At 33.4% G+C, this 27,520-nt stretch overlaps 1 protein-coding gene across 2 annotated transcripts in view; it reads left to right on the top strand.

The window, feature by feature from the left end:
* The window catches only part of LOC100915681 (gamma-aminobutyric acid receptor subunit gamma-3), a 112,760-nt gene that overhangs the window by 64,524 nt on the left and 20,716 nt on the right, over window positions 1–27,520 (top strand). For both annotated transcript variants that reach the window (XM_031959094.1, XM_031959093.1), the window contains exon 2: window positions 14,892–15,044. In XM_031959094.1, the coding sequence (XP_031814954.1) occupies window positions 14,892–15,044 (153 nt within the window). The remainder of the gene's footprint in view (window positions 1–14,891; window positions 15,045–27,520) is intronic.

Genomic DNA, 27,520 nt, shown 5'->3' with positions numbered 1-27,520 from the left:
AAGAAGAAAACCTTTCTCAGAGACATACTTTTTTTAGCACAATAGTATAGTTTCATATAATGATTTCCTAGAATCACAGAATTTTATCTTTACAGATACACAGTTGATTAAGCAGTAGAAATAATGTATCCAATAATTATTATTTGTTGATTATTGAAACAAAAGCATTTGTTTCACTAGAATATTATAGACACTATTTCAAACAGCTCTGTGAACACTGATAAGTAATAGAATCATAAAGTTGTGGGGGAGGAACAGGGATTTTAGAGGTTACTTAGTCTAACCACCTTATTTTACATATAAGCAAACTAAACATTAGTGTTGGCATTGGAAATGAGGTTTTCTGACTCCAAATCCAGTCACAATTCTTTTGAACTTTATTTTCCACATTAATGAAAAAGCTATATTGCCACTTGTACATCACTAATTTATTTGAAGAAACACTTTGTAAAACAAACAAACAAAAATAGTAAAATGAAATTAGGAATCTGAGCTCTTGTCTCTCTGAAACACAGCTGGCATGAATCTTAATTTTAAAATTAATTTTAATTGAATAAAATTCTTTATTTGAGGTGTATTATACAAGTAGCAAAATTTTAAAATCAAGAAATAAATTAACTTGTATTCCTTTGGCATTTTATAGGTCACAATTATGAATCTACCTCTACTGTCTCTCTGGTTTTTGTTATACATTGCAAAATAGTGATTCTAAGGTTCTAAGATATGACAGTCAAATCTGATTGAATAAACATTCAGATTTATGTTTTGGGATTTTTTTATATAGCAATAAAGTTAAATGTACTTTTAAATAAAATCAAAGTCTCTAAACTCTATTACAATCTTACTCTGTACTTATATGTAAGTCATCAGTAAAAGAATACTCTTGTAAACCTCTGCTAAAATTATAAAACATCTTATAAGTATCTGGTTCTTCTTGAGCATCTACAGATGTTCAGCAAATGATGCTTTTCTAAAAGCTCCTCATTTTATCTCAACTGTGATGCCAATACCCAGTACCTTAACAGTAAGTTATCTAGACTTCTTTTTTTTTCATAGAAAGCACAATTATTTATTAAATTCTCGAGAAGTGGACCCCCTCCTGGCCTGCAAGCAAAATTTCACAGCAGGATAGGGCCAGATCCTTGAAAATGCTTACAGCTTTTTTTTAAAATAACTTTTTATTGACAGAACCCATGCCAAGGTAATTTTTTACAACATTATCCCTTGCACTCACTTCTGTTCCAATTTTTCCCCTCCCTCCCTCCACCCCATCCCCCAGATGGCAACCAGTCCTGTACATGTTAAATAGGTTACAGTAAATCTTAGATACAATATATGTGTGCAGAACTGAACAGTTCTCTTGTTGCTCAGGGAGAATTGGATTTAAAAGGTATAAATAACCCAGGAAGAAGAACAAAAATGCAAGCAGTTTACATTAATTTCCCAATGTTTTTTCTTTGGGTGTAGCTGCTTCTGTCCATCCTTGATCAATTGAAACTGAGCTAGATCTTCTCTTTGTCGAAGAAATCTACTTCCATCAGAATACATCCTCATACAGTATTGTTGTTGGAGTCTAATGATCTCCTGGTTCTGCTCATTTCACTCAGCATCAGTTCATGTAAGTCTCGCCAATGCTCTCTGTATTCATCCTGCTGGTCATTTCTTACAGAACAATAATATTCCATAACATTCATATACCACAATTTATTCAACCATTCTCCAATTGATGGGCATCCATTCATTTTCCAGCTTCTAGCCATGACAAACAGGGCTGCCACAAACATTTTGACACATACAGGTCCCTTTCCCTTCTTTAGTATCTCTTTGGGGTATAAGCCCAGTAGAAACCCTGCTGCATCAAAGGATATGCACAGTTTGATAACTTTTTGGACATAGTTCCAAATTGCTCTCCAGAATGGCTGGATGTGTTCACAATTCCACCAACAATGTATCAGTGTCCCTGTTTTCCCACATCCCCTCCAACATTCCGTCTTATCTTTCCCTGTCATTCTAGCCAATCTGACAGGTGTGTAATGGTATCTCAGAGTTTAGACTTACTTCTAACAAAATTAGTTAAATGGTATAGTGAAAATAACATTAGCTTTATAATCAGAAGTCCTAACTTCAAATGATTACCCACATAAGTAAGGCAACTTTCTTGGATCTCATTTTCCTCATCCACAAAATTGAGGGAGAAGTATTAAATCACGTTTGAGGTCACTTTCATCTCTAGACGTATGATCCTATTGTAAAACATTGCCCTTTTTATATTTGGAAAGCTTTGTTTGTGGAAAGGATTGGAAACATAGATATTTCTGAAAGAAACTTTAAAATAGCAACCCTCTGAGAAAAGAATTTTGGGAGAAAATCATAGTTATGTAAAGAGTTTAAATATAGCACCATTTTTTGAAGATTTCCAGGTTGGGAAACTTTGATAACCAGAAATTATTTTGAAAATGGAACAATTGGATATTGCTTATTTGTAGCATGTCTAATAGAAACCCAAATTTTGTTTTCTCACCCTACTTTGAGGCAGAACAAAAAAAGCAAAATGACGATGGATTCAGAGAAAATGGAACTGAGTTGCTCCCTGCTTACTAAAGAAAATGGCTCATCCAAGTATAGCTTGAGCATTAGCTTTTTGAAAAACTAAGAATTTAGTGAATAGTCAAGACTTTGTCTTCTCATAACTGACTGAAAAAAGTCAGGTTTCGCATGTATTGCTGAGAGCTTAAATAATTACAGAAAAAAAATATTGCTACTGAGAGCTGAGTAGAGAAAGAAATATTTCGTGCTTAATAGTACTGTCTAAAGAAAAAGATAAGACTTGTGTATTTTGCTGTTTGCTGCCACCAATATGGATTTGAAACAGAGAGAACTCATCAGAGGTTTGTTTGCCTTTTTGTTTACTACCATCTACAACTTCAGATGAAGAAAATCCTTAGAGCCCAAAGAAAAAAGCAAAACTGAATAACTTTGCAGATCCCACACTTAGGGAAATGTATTTGCTAAAAGATAACAGTACTGCCAGACTAGCTCATTTTAAATGGGATGATTATAACAAGTTTGAAAACTAAGAGCTTTGAGGTTTTTTTTGTTGTTGTTACAGCAACTTGCAAAGACTATTTACTAAGCCAAAAGTGGGTTCTAATCTCCATGAGCAGTAGAGCCCACAGTGAGAAAATTATGGATTCTTTTAGTACGGAGAAAATGGATGTTTGGAGGGAATTATTTGTTTGTTTGTTTTTAAGAATAGATTTCTCTATACTTTCAGAGCTAAAATGACAGAATAAGCATTAAATTGCTATAACTTTCCCATATTCACCTCCTGGAACACAAATCGGGGAACAGCAGAATCAGCAAAATGATGGGATGAAACAATCTTTTAGCTCAAGAAATTTGAAAGATCAGTCAAAAATGTCTGTTTCACTTGGGCTGAATGAAGCTCAGTCCAGGACAGGAAGTGTTCCAGTGTTCCAGAAGCAAGCCATACTTCACCAAACCACAGAGAGATCCTGAACTCCAATGAAGTAGAATAGGAAATCACTAACACCAGGACCACACCCATGACTCCAGATAGCCAGGGCAATCTGCAGACTCCAGCTTTGAAAGCTATCTGATTTAGTATAGCCCTAGGAAAACAGGCATATTCCATTGGCCAAAATTCCACCAGCTTCAGCACAGCCTCATGCAAATAGTCAATCTTCAGAGATCAGACCACCACATTCTTCAGTGTAAACCCAGAGAAATGCAGAAACCCCCCACCAGTCTTAGCATACCAACAATAGGACCCCAACTCAGTAACAAGTAAGCTACCAGACCCTTGAGCAGTGCCAGCCCCTCCTCTCAAGTATCCCCCCAGCAAATATTAGATATAAGAATCCTCCTTGAGTCTCAGGACAACATCGTGTAGCACCATGTAAACAACTAGGGACTATAAACACTGGCATGAAAAAAAATCTGAGACAGTGCCCCTGCTACCTTGGGAGCAGAGCTCAAATTTAAAGGAAAGGAAAAACGAAATAAAAAGAAGGAGGAGGAGGAAGAGAATGAGAAGGAGGAAGATGAGGAATAGGAGGAGGAGGAGGAGGAGATGATAATTATAAAGAAAATATATTTAAAAAGAATCTAACCGTAGAAAGATTTTATGGTGACAGGAAAAACCAAAATAGAAACTCAAAAGAAGACAACAATATCAAAAAAAAAAAAAAAAAAAAAAAAAACTACTATGTGTAAAATCCCAAAGGAAAATAGAAAGTGGTCTCAAGCTCACAAAAGACTCATGATGAAAGAGCTCAAAAAAGAGTTTAAAAATCATACAAGAAGTAGAAGAAAAATTGGGAAAAGAAATGAGAGTGATGCAAGAGAATTATTTTTAAAAAGAGTCAATAGCATGGACAAAGAAAATAACTGCTTAAAAAGGTAGAACTCAGTAAATTAAAAAGAGATGCAACAATCCACTAAAGTGAACAATTTAAAGAGTAAATTTGGTCAAATAGAACAGGAACTTCAAAAGCTAACAAGAGAAAACAACTCCTAAAAAGTTAGAATTGGGCAAGTGAAACTAATGGTTCTATGAGACATGAAAAATCAATTTAAAAATTTCAAACGAATGAAAAAAATGGAAGAAAACCTCATGGGAAAATAGAACTCTTGAAAATAAAATCAGAATAGACAATATTAGAATCATTGGAATAGCCGAAAGCCATAACTTAAAGGAAAACCTGGTCAGCCTCTTTCAAGAGATTATTAGGAATCCACTGATTGCCTCAGGGAAGAGATTCCAAAACAAAAATTCCAAGGAACATTATAGCCAAATTTCAGGTCAAGGAAAAAAAATACTACAAAACATGTCACTACAAAACAAACAAATAGTTAAAATACCAGGGAATCACAATTAGGATTACAAAGGACTTGACACCATTAAAAGATTGGGTGGTCATGGAACATTATATTTGTGAAAGCAAAGAATCTAGAACTATAATAAAGAATCATCTACTTGTGAAATTAAGCATAATAATTCAAGGAAAAAATTGATCATTTAATGAAATGGAAGGATTTCAAGCTTTTATAACAACAGATATAGGCACAAAATTAATCTCCAATTTAAGACCCATTAGAAGCCTATTAGTGGGAAAGGAAAAGAAAATGAAAAGGGATTCAATGGAGCTGAACAGTTGATGTCTTTCTATGACCTTCTATGACCGGTAATTCCTAAAACTTGTACCATTGCTAGAAGGAATATACATATCCTCTGTCTAAGAGGGTATGGATATAAGGTAAATTTGAGGGAAATAACATAAAAATAATTAAAGTATAAGTACACTGGGTACAGAAGAAAAAAAAGGATTGAATGAGGAAAATTATTTCATGTGAAGAAACTTGTAAAATCTATTAAGGGGAAGATGGTAGGATGGGTGATGGGCATTATTTGAACCTTATTCTAACTCAAAGAAGAAATAATATACACAATCAGTTGAATATAGAAATGTATCTTATCCAACTGGGGTGAGGACAGAAGGAGATTATGTAAAGGCAGAGAATGGGGCAACTGACAAGAGAAGCTACAGATCAAAAGAGATGGTAGGCAGAAGTAAAATGATATCAAGGAAGGAATGGATGAAAGGAGGAAAAGATCAAACAAGAAAAATATGATGGAAGGAAATACACAGTAATTATAACTGGAACTATGTATAAATAGGCTTAAATATCCCATAAAAATGGATAGCAAGTGGCTGAAAAACTAGAATCCTACAATATTTTGTTTATATGAAACACACTTGAAGAAGAGAAATGCACATTGAGAAAAGGAATTATGCTTCGGCTGCAGTTTAAAAAGAAAAAGGAGCAGTATCAATCCTGATCTCAGACAAAGGAAAAGCAAAAGCAAAAATAGATCTAACTAGAAGAGATAAGGAAGGAAACAGTTTCTTGCTAAAAGGTACAGTAGACAACGAAGTATTATCAATACCAAACATATATGCATCCAAATTCCCAAAAGAGGAATTAAGTGAGTTATAGGTTCATGACCAAACAAGAGATGGGGAGCATTACAAAATTTAAAAATAGAAAATTTTGATTATATTAAATTAAAAGAAATTAGAAAGCTTAGAAACAATCTTTTATAACAAATGTCTTTGATAAAGGCCCATATCTCAAATCTATAGAGAACTGAGTCAAATTTATAAGACTACATACCATTTCCAATTGATAAATGGTCAAAGGATATTTATGGACACTTTTCAGATGATGAAATCAAAGCTAATTCTCAGCATTGGAAGAAGTCCTCTAAATCACTTTTGATTAGAGAAAATGAAATAAAAAATAACTCTCAGGTACCACCTCATACTTAGATTGGTTAATATGAAAAAAAAAGGAAAGTAATAAAAATTGGAGAGGATGTGGAAAAATTGGGACACTAATGCACGTTGGTGGAATTGTGAATTGTGAACTGATCTAATTATTCTGGAGAGCAATGTGGAAGGGCTCGAAGGGCAACTAATTAATACTGCTACTAGGTCTGTATCCCAAAAAGATCATTAAAAGGGGAAAGGAGCTGTATGTGCAGAAATATATTAATATTAATAGCGGCTCTTTTCATAGAGGCAAAATATTGGAAACTAAGGAAATACACACCAATTGGGGAATGACTGAACAAGCTGTGGTATATGTGGTATATGTAATGCAATAATATTATGCAATAAGAAATGATGAATAGGCAAATAACATAAAAACCTGGAAAAAGTTGTATGTACTGATACAAAGTGAAACAAGCAGAATCCAGAAAACAATGAAGACAATATCAGCAACACTGTGTGGTAATCAACTATGAATGATTCAGCTCTTCTCAGCAATACAATGATCCAAAATAACTACAAAAGACTCAGAAAGAAAAATAATATCCACAAATCCATATGTACAAAGTACTGATGGATTTAGAATGCAGATCAAAGCAAGCTTTTTAATTTACTTTATTCTTTTTTTTTGAGTTGTTTCTTCTTTCACAACTGTGAGTAATACAGAAATATGTTTTACATGATAGCACTTGCAAAATCTATATTAAATAACCTACCATTTAAAAGGAGGAGAGGAAAGGAGGGAAAAAATCTGGAACTCAAAATTTTGTGAAAATGAATGCTAAAAAATTTCTTGACATGTAATTGTGGAAAAATACTATTGAAAAAAGTGTTCTATTGATTTAGAACACACACAACAGCCTCAGTTAATTGTTTACCTTGTGTGGCCCATTTTAAATCCTGCTAGCTGTTTAAGTGAACATTATGACTCATTTGTACTTGGCACATTAATTATTTATATTCAAATGAATAATGTTTTTGTCTAGAAATATTTATTTTAACTAGGTTAAACAATAACAAACCCCTTGTAATTTTCATTAAACAATGAGTTTTCTTAATAACCTCTCTCTTGACAAATTTTTTTAAAGGAAACATTTTAGTTTTGATCCAATTCCCACAAATTTCAAATTAATAGATTTTGAATTAATCCTGTTTTACTGAATCTCTGCCTCACAGAATGTGTTAACTCTCTCTTATGTGTTAACTCTGCCTCAGACAACTCATCTGACCAGTGTGAATGAATGAATTGGTCTACTTGACTCCATTTTATATTTCCATATAAGAGTAGAAAAGATTGAGGAATGTAAGAATATTTTCATGGGGAAAAAAAAAGACTAGTCATGGCAGCCTCATTTATATGTGTTAATGTGGGATATGATAAAATATTGAAATTGGATTCAGGAAGCTAAAGGATCAATTCCTGCCTTTGACATTGACTATTGTATAATCACAGGCAAGTCCACAAACAATGCTCTAGAATTTTAATTCAGTTTTAAATTTAATAGAATGAATTCATAGAATCATTTATTTAAAACTGAAGATGACTTTAATTCATTTTGCTCATTGTAGAGTTAGGAACAAATATAATTAATTGATGTGCCTAAGAACAGAGAGAAGGGATGAAAAACAATTGCACATACCATACCTACAGTTTCCTCATTGAAACACCACAGATCTTTGAAGCTTTGACATAATGTTGTTTAAAAAACTAAGACTTCACAAAAAGCCTTACCAAAATTTGATTGTTACCCTTGTTTCTTAAAAGTTCTGACAATGAAATTCAAATTCCAGCAGGTCCTACTAAGTTAAAAAAAAAAGATTTTTGTTCAAAACAATAATAAATAATAATGCAGTTTCCATTTATGTGTTTATTTTTAAGCACATAGTTATTGCAAAACATACTTATTGTTATGGATTGACAATAGATTCTGTTTGCAGTTCTAAAACTGAACTTGATAAGTTTGAAAATATTTATCATGAGAAGATGAATGTTAACACATCAATGATTACAGATCTTTTAATTATTGGCAAAAGACTTATCAGAAACATAGTCATTCCCATGATTAAGAAGTAATGATAAGCTAGAATTGCCAGCTAGCTAGTTCAACATTCATTGATTTAGTACCCATTAGGAGCTTTCTATCGTATTGTTCATGAAGCTGTTGGGGTAGCATATTTAAGAAACATCAAGTATTTTTATCATTGTCAATACATGGCTTATTATAGTATTATTATAGTATATAGTATAGTATTAGTATGACTTATTAGCTTATCAGTGCTTTGTATTGTTCACAAAGTTATATATCACCCAGATGAGATTTGTAGCAAGGAAAAACTGATGTGGTATTGTCCAGTTTTTCCAATTAGAAATTTCACAGGGGCAGAGACAAGATGGCAGAGATGACAACATTTCTCTCTGACCTTCTTTACAACCCTCACAACAACTATGAAATCCAGCTCTGGATGGGCAGAACCCACACATATTAGGAGTGCTACAAATTATTAGCAGAAAATAATTTCAAAGATCACCAAAAAAGGTCTGTTTCAATTGGAAATAGGAGGGAGGATGCCAGGGCAACCAGTACCAAAGCCAACACAGATAGCTCATTGTCCTGGGGCAGAGAATTTGCAGGAGGAAACAGACCAGAAAAGATCTGTTTCAATCAGAAACCGGAGAGAAGCAGTGAAGAACAAAGAGATGTCCACAAACGCCAACAGCATGGCTAAGTCACACTTCCCCGTCTTCAGGCACCAATCCAGATCCCACAGAGACAGACCACCAGGAGGTAGGCGTGAAACAAAAGAGAATTTTATTCTTAAATAGCATATATTTATACCCCCTGAGGATCTGGGGGAAGGGAAGGTCCCCTAGGAACTGGGACAGGCAGGTCATAATGGGAATAACCTGAGAAGAAGAAGGGAGGCATGCTAGGCTTTGAGAGTGCTAAGGAGGGAGACATGGTACCTGGGGTCAGACAGCACCTCTTGGGGGTATGTCCCACCTCCACATAGGACTCCCCTACACCTCAGTACCTCTCATCCCTCAGGTCCTCCCACATACCTTGAACTACCTTCCTTGCTTCCAGAGGCTTTTACCCTTACCCAAAGGGATATTAAAGAAGGGAAATGGACCTGTTTGTGCAAAAATGTTTGTGGTAGCCCTTTTTGTAGTGGCTAGAAACTGGAAATTGAATGGATGCCCATCAATTGGAGAATGGCTGAATGAATTGTGGTATATGAATGTTAAAGAATATTATTTTTCTGTAAGAAATAACCAGCAGGATGATTTCAGAGAGGCTTGGAGAGACATACATGAACTGATGCTAAGTGAAATAAGCAGAACCAGAAGATCATTATACATTTCAACAATAATACTATATGATGATCAATTCTGATGGAAGTGTCTCTCTTCCACAATGAGAGGATCTAAATCAGTTCCGATTGATCAGTAATGAACAGAACCAGCTACACTCAGCAAAAGAACACTGGGAAATGAGTGTAGACCACAACATAGCATTTATACTGTTTCTGTTATTGTATGCTTACATTTTTGTTTTTCTTCCCAGGTTATATTTACCTTATTTCTAAATCCGATTTTTCTGGTATAGCAAAACAACTGTACAAATATGTATACATATATTGTATTTAACATATACTTTAACATATTTAGCATGTATGGGACTACCTGCCGTCTAGGTGAGGGAGTGGAGGGAAGGAGAGGAAAAGTTGGAACAAGTTTTTCCAAGGGTCAATGTTGAAAAATTACCCATGCATATGTTTTCTCAATAAAAAGCTATAGTAAAAAAACAGAAATTTTACACACAGAGACACAAAGAAGTATGAAAGAGAATATATATCTTATATGTTCCACCCAACTGAGTATTATCCCTTCTTTGGGACAATTTTGATGAGAGTATGGTTTAAACTTTCTGCCACACTGCAATCCCAACATTCCAAGATATTATTTTACAGTGCTAGAAAAAATAATAACAAAATTCATTTGGAAGAACAAAAGGGGAAGAATTTCAGGAAATTAATGAAAAATGCAAATGAACACAGGCTAGCTGTACTAGACTAAAAGTATATTATAAAGCACTGGTCATCAAAACCATTTGGAACTGGCTAAGAAACAGTGGTCAAACAGCAGAATGGTTAGGTTAGAATCACAAGATAAGTCAATGGCTATAGTGATCTAGTGCTTGACAAAAGCAAAAACCCTAGCTTTGGGGGTAAGAAGTCACCAGTTGAGAAAAATTGCTGGGAAAATTGGAAATTAGTATGGCAGAAACTAGGCACTAACCTATTGAAATGGGTTCATTATTTAGACATAAAGAGTAATATTATAAGCAAATTAGAAGAACAAAGGATCTCTGTCTCAGATCAGTGGAGAAGGAAGGAATTTGTGGCCACAGAGGAACTGAAGTACATTATTGAATATAAAATTCATAATTTCCATTTCTAGTCTTTCCTTTATGATCTCTTTGGTATACAAACCCAGTAGAGGCACTGCTGTGTCAAAGGATAAGCACAGTTTGATAGCTGTGTGAGCATAGTTCCAAATTGTTCTCCAGAATGATTGAATCAGTTCACAACTCCACCAACAATGTATTAGTATCTCAGTTTTTCCACATTCCCTCTAACATTCGTCATTGTCTTTTCCTCTCATCCCAGCCAATCTGAGAGGTGTGTAGTGGTATCTGAGAGTGGTCGTAAGTTGCATTTCCCTGATCAATAGTGATTTAAAGCACCTTTCATATGACTAGAAGTGGTTTCAATTTCTTCATCTGAAAATCATCTGTTCATATCCTTTGACCTTTTATCATTTGGAAAATGATTTGAAGTCTTACAAATTTGAGTCCTAGTTTATTGCTTCCCTTCTACTCTTGTCTGCCTTGGTTTTATTTGTACAAAACTTTTTAATTTAATATAATCAAAATTCTGAGGTGGTCTGCTATCTGTCTCTGCTTTATGTGAGAGTTCACCCCATTCACATTTATGGTTGAAACTATTAATTCCATATTTCCTGCCATCTTATTATCCCCAGATTATGCTTTTCTCTTTCATTTTCTCCTTAACCCCCTCCCCAGTATTTAACCTATGGTCATCACTTTCCTCACACAGCTCTACCTCTTTAAAATCCCTCCCCTTTTGAGCCCCTTATACCTTTTACCTACTATTTCAGTATTCCACTCTATTTATCCTATCCCTTCCCTTTTAGCTTTTGCCCTCCCACTTTTCAATAAGGTGAGAGAAGTATCTCTGTAAACCAAAGATGTATAATATTTTCTCTTTCAACCAAGTCTGATGAGAGTAAGAATTAATGTTCTTCCCTCTCCCTTCTCTCCCTCAAATGTTTCCTTTGCCTCTTTGTGGGACATACTTTCTCTCTTTTTACCTCTACTTTCCCTTTTTTGGCATAATTCCCTTTCTACCTCTAGTTTCTTTTTTATATTATAACAGTAAAATTAAATTATTTATGCTCTTTCTGTGTATACCCATAACATAAAAAAACATTTCTCAAGAGTTCTTTCTAACTTTTTATGCTTCTCCTGAGTTCTATATTTGCAGGTCAATTTTTTTGTTTAGCTCTGTTTTTTTTTTTCATCAGAAATAAATAGAATTCACCTGTTTCACTGAATTCTGATCTTCTTCCCTGGAAGAAAATGCTTAGTTTAGCAGTGTAGTTTATTCTTGGCTGCATTCTGAGTCCCTTTGTCTTTCAAAATATCACATTTTAGGCCCTTTGATCCTTTAATGTGGAAGCTGCTAGATCCTGAATAATCCTCATTGTGGCTCCTCAGTATTTGAATTGTTTATTATTTATTGTTTATTTTTTTTCTGGCTGCTTGTAATATTTTTCCTTGTTCCAATAGTTCTGACATTTAGCCACAATATTCCTTGGAGTTTTAAATTTGGGGTCTCTTTCAGGAGGTGTTTGATGAATTCTTTTACCTTCTGATTCTATGTCATCTGGGCAATTCTTTTTGATGATTTCCTGAAAATTAGTGTCTAGGCTCTTCTTTTACATCATGGTTTTCAAGGAGTCCAATCATCAGATTATCTCTCCTAGAGCTATTTTCCAGTTCTGTTGTTTTCCCAAGTAGGAATTTAACTTTTTTTCTATTTTTTCATTTTGTTTTTCTTTTTGCTTGACTGATTCTTGATGTCTCATAAAACCATTAATTTCTATATGTTCCATTCCAGTTTTTAATGAATCATTTTCTTCATTTACTTTTTTAAAACTTTCTTTTTGTATTTGTCCAATTGAATTTTTAAATGAGTTATTTTGTTCTAGGGAATTTTTTTCCATTTCACAAATTCTATTTTTTAACAAGTTATTTTCTTTTTCCAATTCACAAATTCTGTTTTCCTGGGAGTTCTTTACCTTTTCCAATTCACAAATTCCCTTTTCCTGGGAGTTCTTTACCTTTTCCAGTTCACATATTCTGTTTTTCAGGGATTGTTTTCTTTTTCCAATTTATCTTTCATGAGTTATATGCCTTTTCCAAACCTTCTTGTGAAGTTTTCCTTTCCTTTCCCCATTTTTCTTCTAACTTTCTTTTAGATTTTTTTTAGTTTCTTCTAGGAGAGCCTTGTGTGGTGAGGATCAGATTATATCACCCTTTGGAGCTTCATCTGGATACAATCTGCTTTTAGTCTCCTCAGGGTTTGAAATCTACTCATCTCTTTCTCTGTATAAGATGTCTATAGTTAGAGCTGGCTTTGCTTTTTTACTCATTTATTAAAAAAAAATTGGGAACTGCTTTTGGTGCTTAGAAATGCTAAGCTTCCTCTACAGACATCCAGTAACAGTGACAGCTGCACTGGGATCTTGCTGAGTCACTCCCAGTGCTGGGTGAGTATGGCCAGGTGTCATGAGACTTTGGGTACACTCTCTACCTTTTGCATTTGTGTTGGATGTTTTATAATTTCTTTGCTGAACTACTGGCTTGCAACTAGGGTAGAGTAGCCAATGCTGTGGTAGAGTTCTCCCTATATATTCTCCACCCCAAAGAGACTGCACCCTGCTCTGGGTCTGCTCAGCATGCACTGGCTTCCATGCTCTGCCTCCCTGTCTTCCCCTAGCCTCCTCCAGTGCCCATGCCTGATCAAAACAGACCTTTTTTAGTGATCTTCGAAAATCTTCTGCTGGTAATTTGCTGCACTCCCAATATTCATGGATTCTACCAGTCAAGTACTATTTCAGAAGCTGAATTTTGCAATTAGTGTGACGGTAGTAGGAGAGCTCAGAAAGATGCATGTGTCCTCTCTGCCATCTTGGCTCTGCCCACCTCCCTCAAAAAAATTATTGTTAAAACTTCATTGTTAACATAGCCATGTCTTCCCAACTTTATCAGCATCTTTTGGTGTTCTGCTGGTCTAGAATGTTGAAAGTCTAAATTTTTCTTAAATTTACACATCATATGACCAAAATACTGTCACAGCAGCACTAAGATGGCTTCTCTTTATTCAAAACATATTATCAGGATGTGAATTTTAGCTAATTTTTGATGAAATTTATAATTTGTGTTCTTTTGATCTTTGAAATAATTTGTGCTTGTTTCTTTAGGTTCTCCTTAGCAATCTTATTTTCTACTAATGATCCTTTATACTGACTACATATAAACTTATAATACCAACTAGAAAGCAGGGGAGGGAGCATTTAAGGGGACCAAAACAAGATTCAATTTGAACAGCCTCTATCCAAAGCTATCGGTCTGATTTTACATCACCATGCTATCAGGAGTTGGGTAGAAGTCTTCATCATCATTCCTCTGACATCATGATTTAACATCCTTGATCAGGGTTATTAATAAAATCATTTATTTTTTTACCATGCTGTTATAGAATGAATCATTTTCCAATTTTTTTTCCTAACTCAGTTCAGACAGGTCTTCTCAAGTTTCTCTCAAATTCTTGTCTGTGTAATATCTCATAGCACAATATCATTCCATTTCATTTGTATATCAGAATTTCTTAATGATTTACTAATTGATAAGCACTCCTGTAGTTTAAAGTTCTTTTTTATTTCAAAAAGAAGTGAAATAAATTTTCTCTTGTCTATTGAAACTTTTTTTCTTTCTTTTTTCTCTTTGGAGACCTTTGTACTCTTTCCTGATATTTCTCCAGGTAGGAGCCACACTACTGTTTTAAAAGTCTCATTGAATGTAGCTAAGGTGACCCTCAGAAAGCAGACTTAACCTATTTCTGGGCTTTGATTCAAAGTCTTTTAAATATGGCAGATCCTGATAACATTTAAAATCTATTGGTATTACTTTTGAGAAAGCAGGTCAACTTCTTATACTGATAAGGAATCAGGATAGGATTTCTGAAGTATACACAAATACATATTTTTAGTAAAAGGCTGAATAAAAGATATAATCATGCACTTTTGAAATGAGAATAAACTGTGCAGGAAATGATATAATAAATTAAAACTATATGATAATTAAATTTTCTGGTCTGAATTAGACTCATAGTTGATGCATGAAATTCAATGTACTCTACCTGATTCAATATGTATTTTTATTGCAGGTGATTATGTAGTCATGACTATTTATTTTGATTTGAGCAGAAGAATGGGCTACTTCACTATTCAGACATATATTCCTTGTATACTAACAGTCGTTTTATCCTGGGTGTCTTTTTGGATTAAAAAAGATGCCACACCAGCAAGAACAGCCTTAGGTAAGATTCTAACCAATTTTTATGAGATTTTGTCTTTTTTGAATGGGGGAAAGTATGAAAATGAAAATATTCTTCCTATTGAAGGGAAATAATTAAAAATAAATTATCTCAATTTTGTAGATTGTTCCATTATTAATATTTTTAATATCTAAGTCAATAGAGTTTACTGACTACATAATTTTTTGTATGGTTAGAATATACAGAACTTCTATTAAGACAGAATATGAATGGATGAAACACCCAAAATATACTTAGAATAAATGCCTTTGGTTTCACTTCTTGATCTGAAATTGATGTATTGTGTGGACTAAATCTGTCACTTAATTTAGTTAATTCCAAATTCTCCATTTGTTCATTTGCATACATAGGACTAGTTCCCAACTTTTATTATTAAAGAGTTTGTTTAATTTATTAATTTTGTTATTTAAAGTTCTAATGACAGTAAATACATTATTTTAAAGTATAACCAGACTGTCATAATCACTTTGGGCTATACAAATGAAATTTAACATCCACAGGCTAATAGTACACTATTTCAAACTCCAATTCTTTTTGTACAACAAAATGTATGCTTATATTTTATTTAATTTATACTTTAACATACTTAGCATGTATTGGTCAACCTGCTATCTGGGGGAGGGGATGGGGGGGAAGGAGGGGAAAAATTGGAACAAAAGGTTTGACAATGGTCAATGCTGTAAAATTACCCATGCATATAACTTGTAGATAAAAAGCTATAATAAAAAAAAATAATACTATTTGTTTCCAAATGAGGAGCTAGATAACAGTGTTGGGTCTGGAATCAGGAACACTCATCTTGATGAGTTCAAATCTGTTCTCAGGCACTTACTGTGTGATTCTTGACAAGTAACTTAGCCTTGTTTGCCTCAGTTCCTCATTTGTAAAGATGAGCTGGAGAAGAAAATGGCAAAGTACTCCAGAATTTCTGCCAAGAAAATCCCAAATGTTGTCACATGGAGTAGGTCACAACTGATAAATGATTTAGCAACTTAACAAATGATCCCAAATACATAATGCAATCTAAGATTGGAGAGAATAGTTTTTTGTTTTGTTTTATTTTTAAGTAAATGGCAATGGGACCGAATATTGCAAACAGTTGTTTTGGAAACTTAAAAAAAAATGTGGCTCATGCTGAAGAACAGTTAAATGTGTGGATTCATTCATCTTATGCATTTTATATAAACTTCCTAAATCCTTTTCCTTCTTTTTAGAGAGATGTGATTACATTGGTGTGGCCAACTTCCCATGTGAAAATACCTTGCTCTCAAATTAACAACTTCTCTGCAACTCATACTCTTAGAGGGTTTTATACTTATAAAATAGACAGTTAATAAATATGGACTCACTTTTGTTGTATTGAAAAAGAAATTGCCTGGGGAACATAGAATTTAAATAACTTGGTTGTGGTAGAGGACTAGTATGTGTTGTGAGTCAAGTCCCTATGGTATAATCAAAAGAACACTGGTTCTGTAATCAGTTAATCTAGGCAAATTGCACCTTTGATGCTCATTGCTAGTTTATACTTGAGTAAATTATTAGATTTCCTCAGGGCTCAATTTCCTCATTTGCAAAATGAGGAACATTGAATGTACTCCATGCTCCTTTCTAGCTTTAGCTTTATAATTTTATAATTGTATTCTTGACTTCAAGCACTATCTCCATGAAGGTATAAATGAAAAAAAAAAACATTTATATGTATTTAACATATGATATCATTAGTAAATTCAACAAAAGTAAATTAAGGTCCTTAGCCCAAATAAAGTCAGTTTATTAACAGTGACATATATAACTTATAGCCACCTCAGTACAGCAATAGACCCCAATGAGAAAGGGGGGCTCTTTAATGATAAGCAGGAAAAAAGGGGGTCTGGATAGTTGTGGAACATTACAATTGGCTATAATGAGACAACTGGATTAGTATTCAATTTTGACTAATATGCACTTATCTGACAATTTAGGAATGTTAATTGTTCTTTTGAAACTTATCTGCCTCTTTTAAGTTTGGCTAGGAAATCGGTATCACAAGGTTTGTTTTCCCCTTGAGAATGTGTAAGCCTTCCCTAACTATGCAAGGACAAATGACTTGTCTTTGTGTGAGGGTGGGGATGGGAGGTACCACTTAAACTGGCTAGAATTTACAGAAAACAAGAGAATTTCTCATTGGTTAATTTTATGAATTATATTTTTTTCCTTCTAACCACACCTTTAAAATAGTTTGAAGGGAAAACTGCATTCTTGAGTTAACTCAAGAATAGAGAAGTACAAACTAAAATCAGTTACAATAAAGAATCAATTATTAAATGACATAGTTTAAATCTAATTTCCTCCACAACAAAAACTATGTTAAGTATTAGGGATGTAAAAAAGAGGAAAAAAAATAGTCCCTGCTCTTAGAACTCACATTTTAATTGGAAGAAACTAAATATATAAGATAATTTAACTGCATGATGAACAGAAAGACTCAGAAATCCTAAGGTCTCTGGGTGGATTGGTGGATGACAAAACTGAAGAGTTATTCAGGTATACATGGACCTTTTATTTCATAACAGGACTTGTATTTGAGTAACTCCTACCTTAGCCAAATGGTATGAATAATCACTGATGTCACTGCCTGATCTAACTCATGTGATATGGGGGAAAGGCAAAAAGAAGTACAATGAGAGGAAGAGTTATCCCCACTGATGGTTCCTCTAAACCTTTTGTAAGCCGCCATTTTGCATTGGTAAGAAACATGCATACCTACATACATAAATAAAGAGAGGGAATGTGTGCAACTTCTGGACAACCTTACTCATAGGGTTGGAAGAAAGTATTCTGTCAGCTTTAAAGTAGAACGCTAATGGGAAGTATTATTCCATTTCTAACATTACGTTCTCAGAACAATATGGTCTCCAAATTACAGAACTTTATTTGTATTGGAACTCCAGACTTATCTTTTCATTGGTATAAAGTGTATCTTCCTAAATGAATGAAGTAGCTTCATTAGCTTCCAGGCTAATTATGGCTAATAAGTTATGAACAAAAGTTTCAAAAAAAGTATAGAATTCAATGAATCTTGGACTTGATGATTCATCAAAGTAACTTTATCCAAGTGACATAGCAAGATACTCAAGTTTAATAATTTTTCAATTCCAGGAAACTCCTTTTGATCTCAAAATACATTAAACAATGGCAAGCAATTAGAAAGCTTTGTTGAAATAAATAGTGAAAATTTTAATATAAGGTGGATATTTTGCTCTGTAGTAGAGCTAATTTGAGGAAACAAAGTTATGTTTTTCAAGTCCAACCAAAAAACACTATTGGGTTCTAAAAAAAAATTTAAAAAAAAAGTGAAAAGCAGGAAAGTTACAAATTCTATCTCAGTTATGGCTCATTGATAAGATAGGTTCGTGGATATTATTTTAGAGGCCATCAAATGCAACTCCCTTCTTTTTACAAATGAAAAAGGGTTAAGTAAATTATCCTTAGCAATTGTGCTAATACATGTCTGAGGCAGAATTTGAATTAATATCTTCATGATCTTAAATCCAGTACCTTGTCAAATATCTGTTATACCAAAACTGTAAAACTTATAAAATTTAATTTCTGAATATGAACCAGATTAAAATGTAATTGGAAAATGATTATCAAAATAAATAAAAACACAATAAATTAAAGATAATGTTGTGTGTTTTTCCAAGCCAATAAATGGTTGCACATATCCATTTCTATTTGATTTTGACAGCACTGTCTGCCTTGCTACATCTAGAATCTCGGGACAAACTCTAGGTAACCTCTCTAGAATTGTACTGTTTGTCTTGAACATTGGTGGATTCACAAAAAATCATAGTTGAATACATGTCATACTATCAAACTGTTAATTACATGTCAACAAAACTAATATATAGATAATACTCAACATAGTTCATATATACTTAGTATTTTATGTCTAACAAGTATTTGTCTCACGATCTATGTATAAACCAGAATATGACCAAGATTGTTTGAAATAGAATGGAGAAAGTGTGAGAATGTAATTGGTTTTTAGCCACAAGAGGGGGTTTTTAAGTAATATCAAGAATGATTTATATTTTAGAGATAAAGAAACTGTAGTCCATATTGTCTGAGTCACTTGAACTCAAACTTCTAACTTCTGTCTTCAAATTCATTACCAGAACACTGCCTTGTTATTTTTCATACATAAAAGATAAATTTCATTTAAGCCATTTACCCTTTGCCTTCTACATGCAACTAGGTAATTCAGAAATAAAAACGTTAGAATACAGACCCGTATTGAAAAAAATGAGCATCACAAGGCAATTCCAATTCACTTGTGATGGAAAATACAATCTGCATCCAGAGAGAGAGCTAGGAGACTGAATGTGGAGCAAACAATAGTATTTTCACCTTTTGTTTTTATTGTTATTGATTTTTTTCTTTTCTCATATTTTCCCTTTTGATTTGATTTTTCTTGCAAAAATGAAAAATATGGAAATATTTTAGAATTGCACATTTTTAATATATGTTGGAATTCTAGCTGTCTTGGGGAGGGGAGGCCAGGGAAGAGAGGAAGAAAAATTGGAACACAATGTTTTGCACAGATAATTGTTGAAAACTACCTTTGCATGTATTTGGAAAAATAAGATACAATTAAGAATGGGGGTGGGGAGAGAAATGAGAATCAGTCCAGTTTAATGGGGCAACAGCTGATTTAGAATCAGAAGAACTTGGGTTCAAAATCCTAATTCTGTAACTTATCACTTGTATGATATAAAACAAGTTATATCAGTGGACCAATCAACTTTCTAGATGGCAAATTTCAAATGAGATGCTACTCAGTAAAAGGAATTTTCAGATTTGAATTTCTTACAGAGATAAAATCATAGGCCTACTGGTGAAGACTTTAAACCTTCCTCCAATCAAACACAATTTATTTGCAATACACCAATTTTCCATTTCATCCCATTCCTGTAATCATGTTTTTTGTTTTGTTTTGTTTTGTTTTTTGCTGAGGCAGTTGGGGTTAAGTGACTTGCCCCCCAGGGTCACACAGCTAGGAAATATTAAATTTCTAAGGTCATATTTGAACTTGGGTCCTCCTGACTTCAGGGCTGGTGCTCTCTCCATTGCATCACCTATCTTCTGCTTACAATTTTAAAAAGAAATATTAACCAAAGGAAAGCAGTTTTAGAGCAGGGCTTCTTAAACTTTTTCCACTCACAACCTCCTTTCACCCAAGAAATTTATACACATATATGTTTTATATATATATATATATATATATATATATACATAAAATACATATACATACATATATACATAGTATATGTGTATATATATAATATATATAGTATATGTATTATATACTATATGTAGTATATAGGTTTATAAAGTAGGTATACAAATCATTTACTAATAATAAATCATGATTTCATGATCCTCCATTTAGTTATTCAAACCCATATGAGGTTGCTACCCACAGTTTAAAAAGTGTTTAGAGACCACTGAAAAACGTTATTTTTTTCTTGATCATGGAGTTACTTTTTCCCCTCTCAATAGTATTTCATGTTTCCAAATACATATAAATATAGTTTTCAATATTCATTTCTGTAATATTCTGTGTTCCAAAATTTCCCCTCTATCTTCCCTACCTTTCCCCTACCCAAGACAGCAAGCAATCCACTAAAGGTTAAATATGTTCAATCCTTTTAAACTTACTTCCATATACATCATGTTGTGCAAAAACTATCAGACAAAATGGAAAAATAGCCATGAGAAAGAAAAACAAACAAACAAGGTAGAATATACTATGTTTCAATCTACATTCAATCGCTATAGCTCTCACTCTCTCTCTGGATGCAGATGGTATTTTCCATCCCAAGTCTATTGGAGTCTTGAATCAATTGAATTATTGAGACAAGCCAAGTCTACCACAATTAATCATCACATTTTCTTCTTGTTTTTTGTGTACAGTATTCTTCTGGTTCTGTTCACTTCACTCAGCATTATTATATTATTACATCATCATGTAAATCTTTCCAGGCATTTCTGAAATCAACTTGTTCATCATTTCTTATAGAATAATAATATACCATTATATTCATATATCATAATTTATTCGGCCATTGCCCAATTGATGGGCTTCTGCTGAATTTCCAGTTCCTTGCCACTATGAAAAGTAGCTGCTATAAACATTTTTGTACATGTGGGTTATATAATTACTTCTTAACTAGACATAGGCCACTTGAATAATAAAGGCAGTGGCAGCCTCATATAGTGGAAAGCCCAGTGACTTTAGTATCAGGGACTATAGATGCAAATCCCAGCTCTGCTTCTTGTTACTTTCTCTAGGACTTGGTTCTTCAGATAAAGAAGCTGAAGCCTTTTCTAAAATGTTCAAAAGATATAATATATGAGTAACTTAAGTTTTTTAATAATACCAGAATTTTAATAAAATGATGGTTATTTGGCCATCACTTTCTTAGATCAAAGACCCTTAAGGAGGCAGGATCACAGTTTTTATACCTTTCAAAGAGTAGGTGTTCCCCATTTTGGCAAACAACTCTGCTTTTCTAACAATGAAAAGTGGACTTTACCAGGAACAGGGGGCTGACTTCTGTGACAGGCTAAGAATAACATCATTTCACCCTTGGACAGAGAAATTATCTCTAGAAGCAGACTACGCAGGCAATTTATAAGAAGAATCTATTCACTCAAACCTGATTGAATGTAATTCATCCTAGAGGACAGATTTCTTATAAAGGTAGTTGGAATCAGAGAAGAAGGTTAGCTCACACTTAACAGCCTGAGGTCTGAAAGTGAAACTAAAGAAAAGGGGCAACTCTGAATTTCCCCAAATCATTAGTTATTAATAATCATTTCTCTCAAGGTGATAATACTACACAAAATCTGAGGTTTCTTCTAGCTTTCAAACTATGATATCAGAAACACTTAACTGCAAGAGTTATAATGCAAAGCATGGGGTCAGGATTCTAATATGACTTCAAATGTTTACTAGCTATGTGACCCTATGTCACTTAACCTCAGTTTCCTCAACTATAAAATGGTGATAATAGCACAACTCACAGGGTAGTTTAAAGATCAAATGAGATAATTTGTGAAAAGCACTTACTTAGCAAAGTATCTGATGCTGTAGTAGGCACTATATAAATGTATTATTCCCTCTCTCTTTTTTTCTCCCATTCTTCTTTCTCCCAAGACTCTAACATCATAATAACAAAATTAAATCCCAATATATTTCATTTTAATAAGAGAAACTGCCTTTCGGAACTAGAGTCAAGTCAGAAAAGCTCCTTATAAGAAGTTTTGTAAATAGGTTATTTCACCTTATAAAATCCACAAATGCTTAGTTATCTACTTAACTAGTTAAGTGCAAAGTAAAAAGCATTTGTCCCAATTCTGGAGTCAAGAGACCTGATTAAAATTCTACATCTGATGTTTATTTCTTGGTTGACTGAACAAATCATTAATTTTTGTGAGTTTCAGTTTTCTTTTTTCTAAAGCAAAAGGCTTGTGACTAGAAAGCCTCTGAGGTCCCTTGGAGTTCTACATCTGAGATTCTATACTCCTCTAAGGAGCTACCTAACACACTCTTGCAGGTGTAGTTTAAATGTTAAATGTACAGAATTGTAAGGGACCTTCTATTACCTCTCCCATCCATTTAATTCTTCCCTTAATGATGAAGAGATTAAAATCTCATGAGAATTCCTTCCCTACAGTTATCTATCTACTTATTGGCTATTAGAATCAGAATCCAAGATTTCTTTCCAGTCTGGAACTCAGTCTTTTAATATTTTTTTCTAGAATCTTCCACCATTATCTTGCTAAAGTGATTACTTAATTTAAAAAAATAATAGAAAAACCTATTGTCAAAGTATTAGGTTTAAAATGAAAATGTTATAAGAATGACTTCATCACCTCAGAATGAATTTTTTTGAGTGTACACTTCGACTGACCCTTACAAAATTCTATACAAAGTGAGTGGCTTACAGAAATATTTTTATGCACTTCTCTATTAACTTTCTAGAGATATTTATTAGAGTTTAGGGAAACAAGTTAATCCAGCCTTTTTTGCTTTAAAGTACTAGTGGGATAGGCCATGACTAATCATTCTACTACTCCACACAAGCATCACAAATAAGTCTATTGGCAAACAGCATTAAAGACAGCTTCAAATTGATTTTAAAAGACAAATTTAGTTGAGGGAAGAAGGGAAGAGTGTGGAAGTAGAGAAATTACATAGTATGTCCTCCTGGGAAGAGACATTGGGATATTGACTCAGGTGGGGTTAAACATTTAATCTTGCTGGGAAAGAGACTACTAAGGGAAGATAAAACTGGGTAAGCCTTAGGAAGTACATTGTAACCGCAAAGCAAAGGAAACATGCTAATAGCTGCTAAGCTCATTTGTGTTGAAAGAGTTTAAAATGTTGGCATACTTTCTACATTTTAGTGACCTAGTTGCTCTTTATTATACCTTTGTTTTCCATTAACTCATTAGACTTTAGACTAGTTTAAAGAATGTTGGACTTGAAAAGAATTTTTATAGACAGTTCCTTAAAGGAACTGTCTAAAAGGTCTCATATCTGCCTAGTGTGAGGAAAGTAAACAATTTAAAAAAAACGTAAAGTCATACATCCATACATATTATATAATTATTTTTCTACACTTGCTTGTATACAAATATGCAATTTTTATGGTCGCAATAAATATTTTAAATGCTCATTTAAAAATTAGTTCAACAGCATGACACTGATCTAAATAAATTTCTTTTACACAAATTCACTTGGTACACTTCAAACCAATTTGTCTATTAATAAGCAAAAACAATAGAGCAAGTTTAATTATCTGTTCAAAATATGTTCAGAATATTCTGTGGTAAGGGATTTTATCTTTTTTAAAATGTTCTGAAGTAGTTTGTAAAGGAGTAGGTCTAAGAGCAATTGCTGAGGGGATAAATGAGCATTTATTAAATAATTACTCTGTGCCAAGCAGTGTTAAAAGTTGGGAATACAGGAAGGAAAGCAAGATAGCCACTTCTTTGAAAGGGTTCACGTTCTAACAGAGGGAAATAATACATATAAAAAAGTTTTTCTTTAATATAGAATAAAAGTTCTAGTAATCCTTGGTTCACAGAAATCAAAGAACCAGAAATAAAAATGAATGAATGTTAATCTTCTTTTTTCCCTTAGATTGAATAATAAAGAGAAGGGATCAGGAATGCTTTGTTTTTAGAATTATTTTTCATTTTAAAAAATGGCATAATAGAAAACATTATAGGGATGATCAGACAAAACTCCATCACTCTTTATTTCTTTTCCTTGTGTAAGAAGTCTCAAAGTGGAAATATTTAAATGAAAATAAAATGCCTTAGTGAAATCCTTTCAGAAATATACTGTATAAGTGAATATCTAAAAGGAAATAAGATTATTTATTAAATCATTTTATCCAGAACACAAATGATGAGTTGTTAGCAAGAGGTTTCCATGTAAAGTGAACTAGATTAAGATAATTATCCTAGCATCTCAAGTTGAGTCTTAAAAAAATAAATAAAAGAGAAAATATGTAACTATCTTTAGATGACATCTTTATCAGCTGACTTTGGAACCATTGGATGTTTTGGTGTTTATTTGAAGTTTGTTACAGTTTAAATAAACACATTTCTGCTACATCAACATTTATGCGTTTAAATCTGTGATCTTCTGAGCAAATCGTTGCCATCCCAAACAGGGAAAATATAGGTTTATAATTTCAGAGAGTTAGAGTTTGAAAATCCCTAGACATCTGTTCATTTATTCTTTTTCATTTATAGATGGAGAAACTGAGGCCAGGAGATAAGAGTAACTTACAGGGAGGAAATCATGCAAGCAATAAATTACATATAAATAATATTATTAGTAATAAATAATAAATTGTAGAGGTTTTGAGTCCCACCTTTTAAATTTAAAATCCAGTACCTTTAATACTTTCATTGTCACTTTCATATTTTGTGTTGATCATTATATCTGAGGTACTCTAAGGTCATCTGACAGCATTGTATTTAAATTGAAATAGGAGTTTAGGTTCTTGAAAACTATCTCCACAAAACTAAATCCTTGAGGCAACAACATTTTCTCTTTTCTATGAAATTTCCTGAATTTTTCCTTTATTATTGGTTCAGAAAGAATTATTGAAGCTAATTCATTCATATCCAAATATATGACTGAAATTTCTCATTTATGATAATATCTTAATTTCTTATACACTTATACTGAGTGTTTTAATTTGTACTGGTGGAGAGATTATCCATTGCTGATGAAAGTATAGACTATTTGGAGTACCAAAAAAGTTTTTTATTAAACCTTATTGTTTTTCATATTACTTTTAGATAATCATTTCATTTCTTTATCTCAGTAATCCTAGGAAGTAGGCTGTATAGGTGTTAGGTAAAGTGGCATTAAAATTAACAGAGCATATCTGTTACATTCTTACTGATGTGATTGTAAGCAATAGGCTCCCTGGCCCAAGAAATAATGAGCTTGGGAATAGATTCCAAATTGTCTGTCTTAACAATACTGTATCTTTACCTTTATTTATCCTGGTTTATATTTTTGTCTCAAAGTTGTCCTGTTTTAGGAATGCTATAACTTTACATCCCAGCATGCTGACCCCAAAAGAAAATCAGTTGTATTGACTTAGTTTATGGCTGGTAATATTTTATCTTAGTTTACATTTTAATGGTCAGAAATATAGTAATGTGAAGAAATCATACTCCTAACTTTAGCTAACCTCTAGACCATAAAATTAGCATCCTGATACTAATGATTAACAGTATTGAAATGCCTAATTTAATCATTCCAATTCTATCTGAGATCAGTGCTTTATAAATACTATCTGTCCTCCCACTTCTTCACTATCTCCCTTTGGAAACTAAGGCCACCAATCAATGGCATAATAATAAAATCTTTGCCTTTTGATTTGGAGATAGTTTAAAAATTATTTTGTGATACCTTGTAATAGCAGTCCAGAACTCCAATATTTTAGGTTCCAATACCATTTCTGTGACCTTAGACATATCAACTAATTTTTTTTGGAGGGATCTCTAGTTCCTTGACTGTAAAATGAGGGGAGTGTGCTTAGATAACCTCCAAGCTTTTTATTGTTCAAAATCCTGTGATCAGTATGTTATAAATTATAAAACACAGGCACATAGAATTCACCTGACCAAGGACGCATAACAAGTTATGGAGTTGACACTATAATTTTCCAGTTCTTTTGTTTTCTATATTCTGGAATTTGGTTCATTATACTATACTGTCTAAAGGGCAGGTGTGTTACCTTTTTTCTCTCCCCCAGAGTTCCCCAGTACCCTTAAGGCAACTAGGGGATGTCAAGTGTTTCAGGCATTCACTCAGACCCCAACCACTTGTGTTCATACAATTTAGGGATCTCATATTCTTCATTTCTTCTTAGTCACTTAACAGTCAAATTAGTTTTTATGAAAGAATATTTATTTCAAAGATTCAGTAATAACAACCATCATCCCCAACAAGATTCCTCATAGTATCTTAGTTTCTGGAGAGAAGAGAAGGATTATTAGGTTTACAATTTAGTCCAGTTCTTGTATAATCTAGGCCCACTAAGCTCCAAGACCAAAGTTCCCTGAGCAACTTGGCTTCTCAAAGTTCCCCAGATGGTAAAAATATCCTAATCTCCAAGATTAGCTCCCAGATTCAGGCTTTCCATAACCTGTTTCTACACTTGAATAGGACAAACAAAATAATCAATACCCAAACCTTATTCTTGGAGTCATGAGTTCTAAAAGGAGTTGGGGGAAGTGGAAAATAATCCTTTACCTCATTCTACATAGTTTATGATGCCTATTATTGGAATGAACAGGACTTTTATTTTCCTTGCTAGACTAGAAAGAGAAAGCTAGACTATCCCAATTTGGTAGTTTTTAAGGCATATTCTGCTCAGCCTGTGAAGTCTAAGGAAGCTGTTGTTACCCACATGATAGAGTAATAAAAAATGTCTTCTCTCAGAAGCAGGTCCCTTGGCTTGTCCCACATAAATGCTATCATATTAGGTGATTTGAACATGCACAGGGCAAAATCCCATTATATTTACATTTTGTATTCATATTTATTGATCCATACATTTTATTTTTCAGTTTATGCTTGTACAATTTTGTTTTCCTTCCCATATGTACTGTGCTATAATGTTATTTTTTTAAAGTTAAATCAGAAGTATGAGGTTCTGGATTTAAATCTAGAATCCAGACTTGGCCTTTTATTCCCTGTGTTACCAGTGTAGCTAGGTGGCATTGGCCTAGCATTAGGAGGACCTAAATTCAAATCTATTCTCAGATACTCTAGCTATGTGGGCCTGAGCATGTCACTGGAATCCCATCTCCAAGATTTACAGCCAGATTCAGGATCTCCACAACCTGTTCCTATACTTGAATAGGATAAACAA

This window comes from Sarcophilus harrisii, chromosome 3 (assembly GCF_902635505.1).
Source record: "Sarcophilus harrisii chromosome 3, mSarHar1.11, whole genome shotgun sequence".
NCBI lineage: Eukaryota > Metazoa > Chordata > Mammalia > Dasyuromorphia > Dasyuridae > Sarcophilus > Sarcophilus harrisii.
This window is presented reverse-complemented; position numbering and strand designations above follow the sequence as displayed.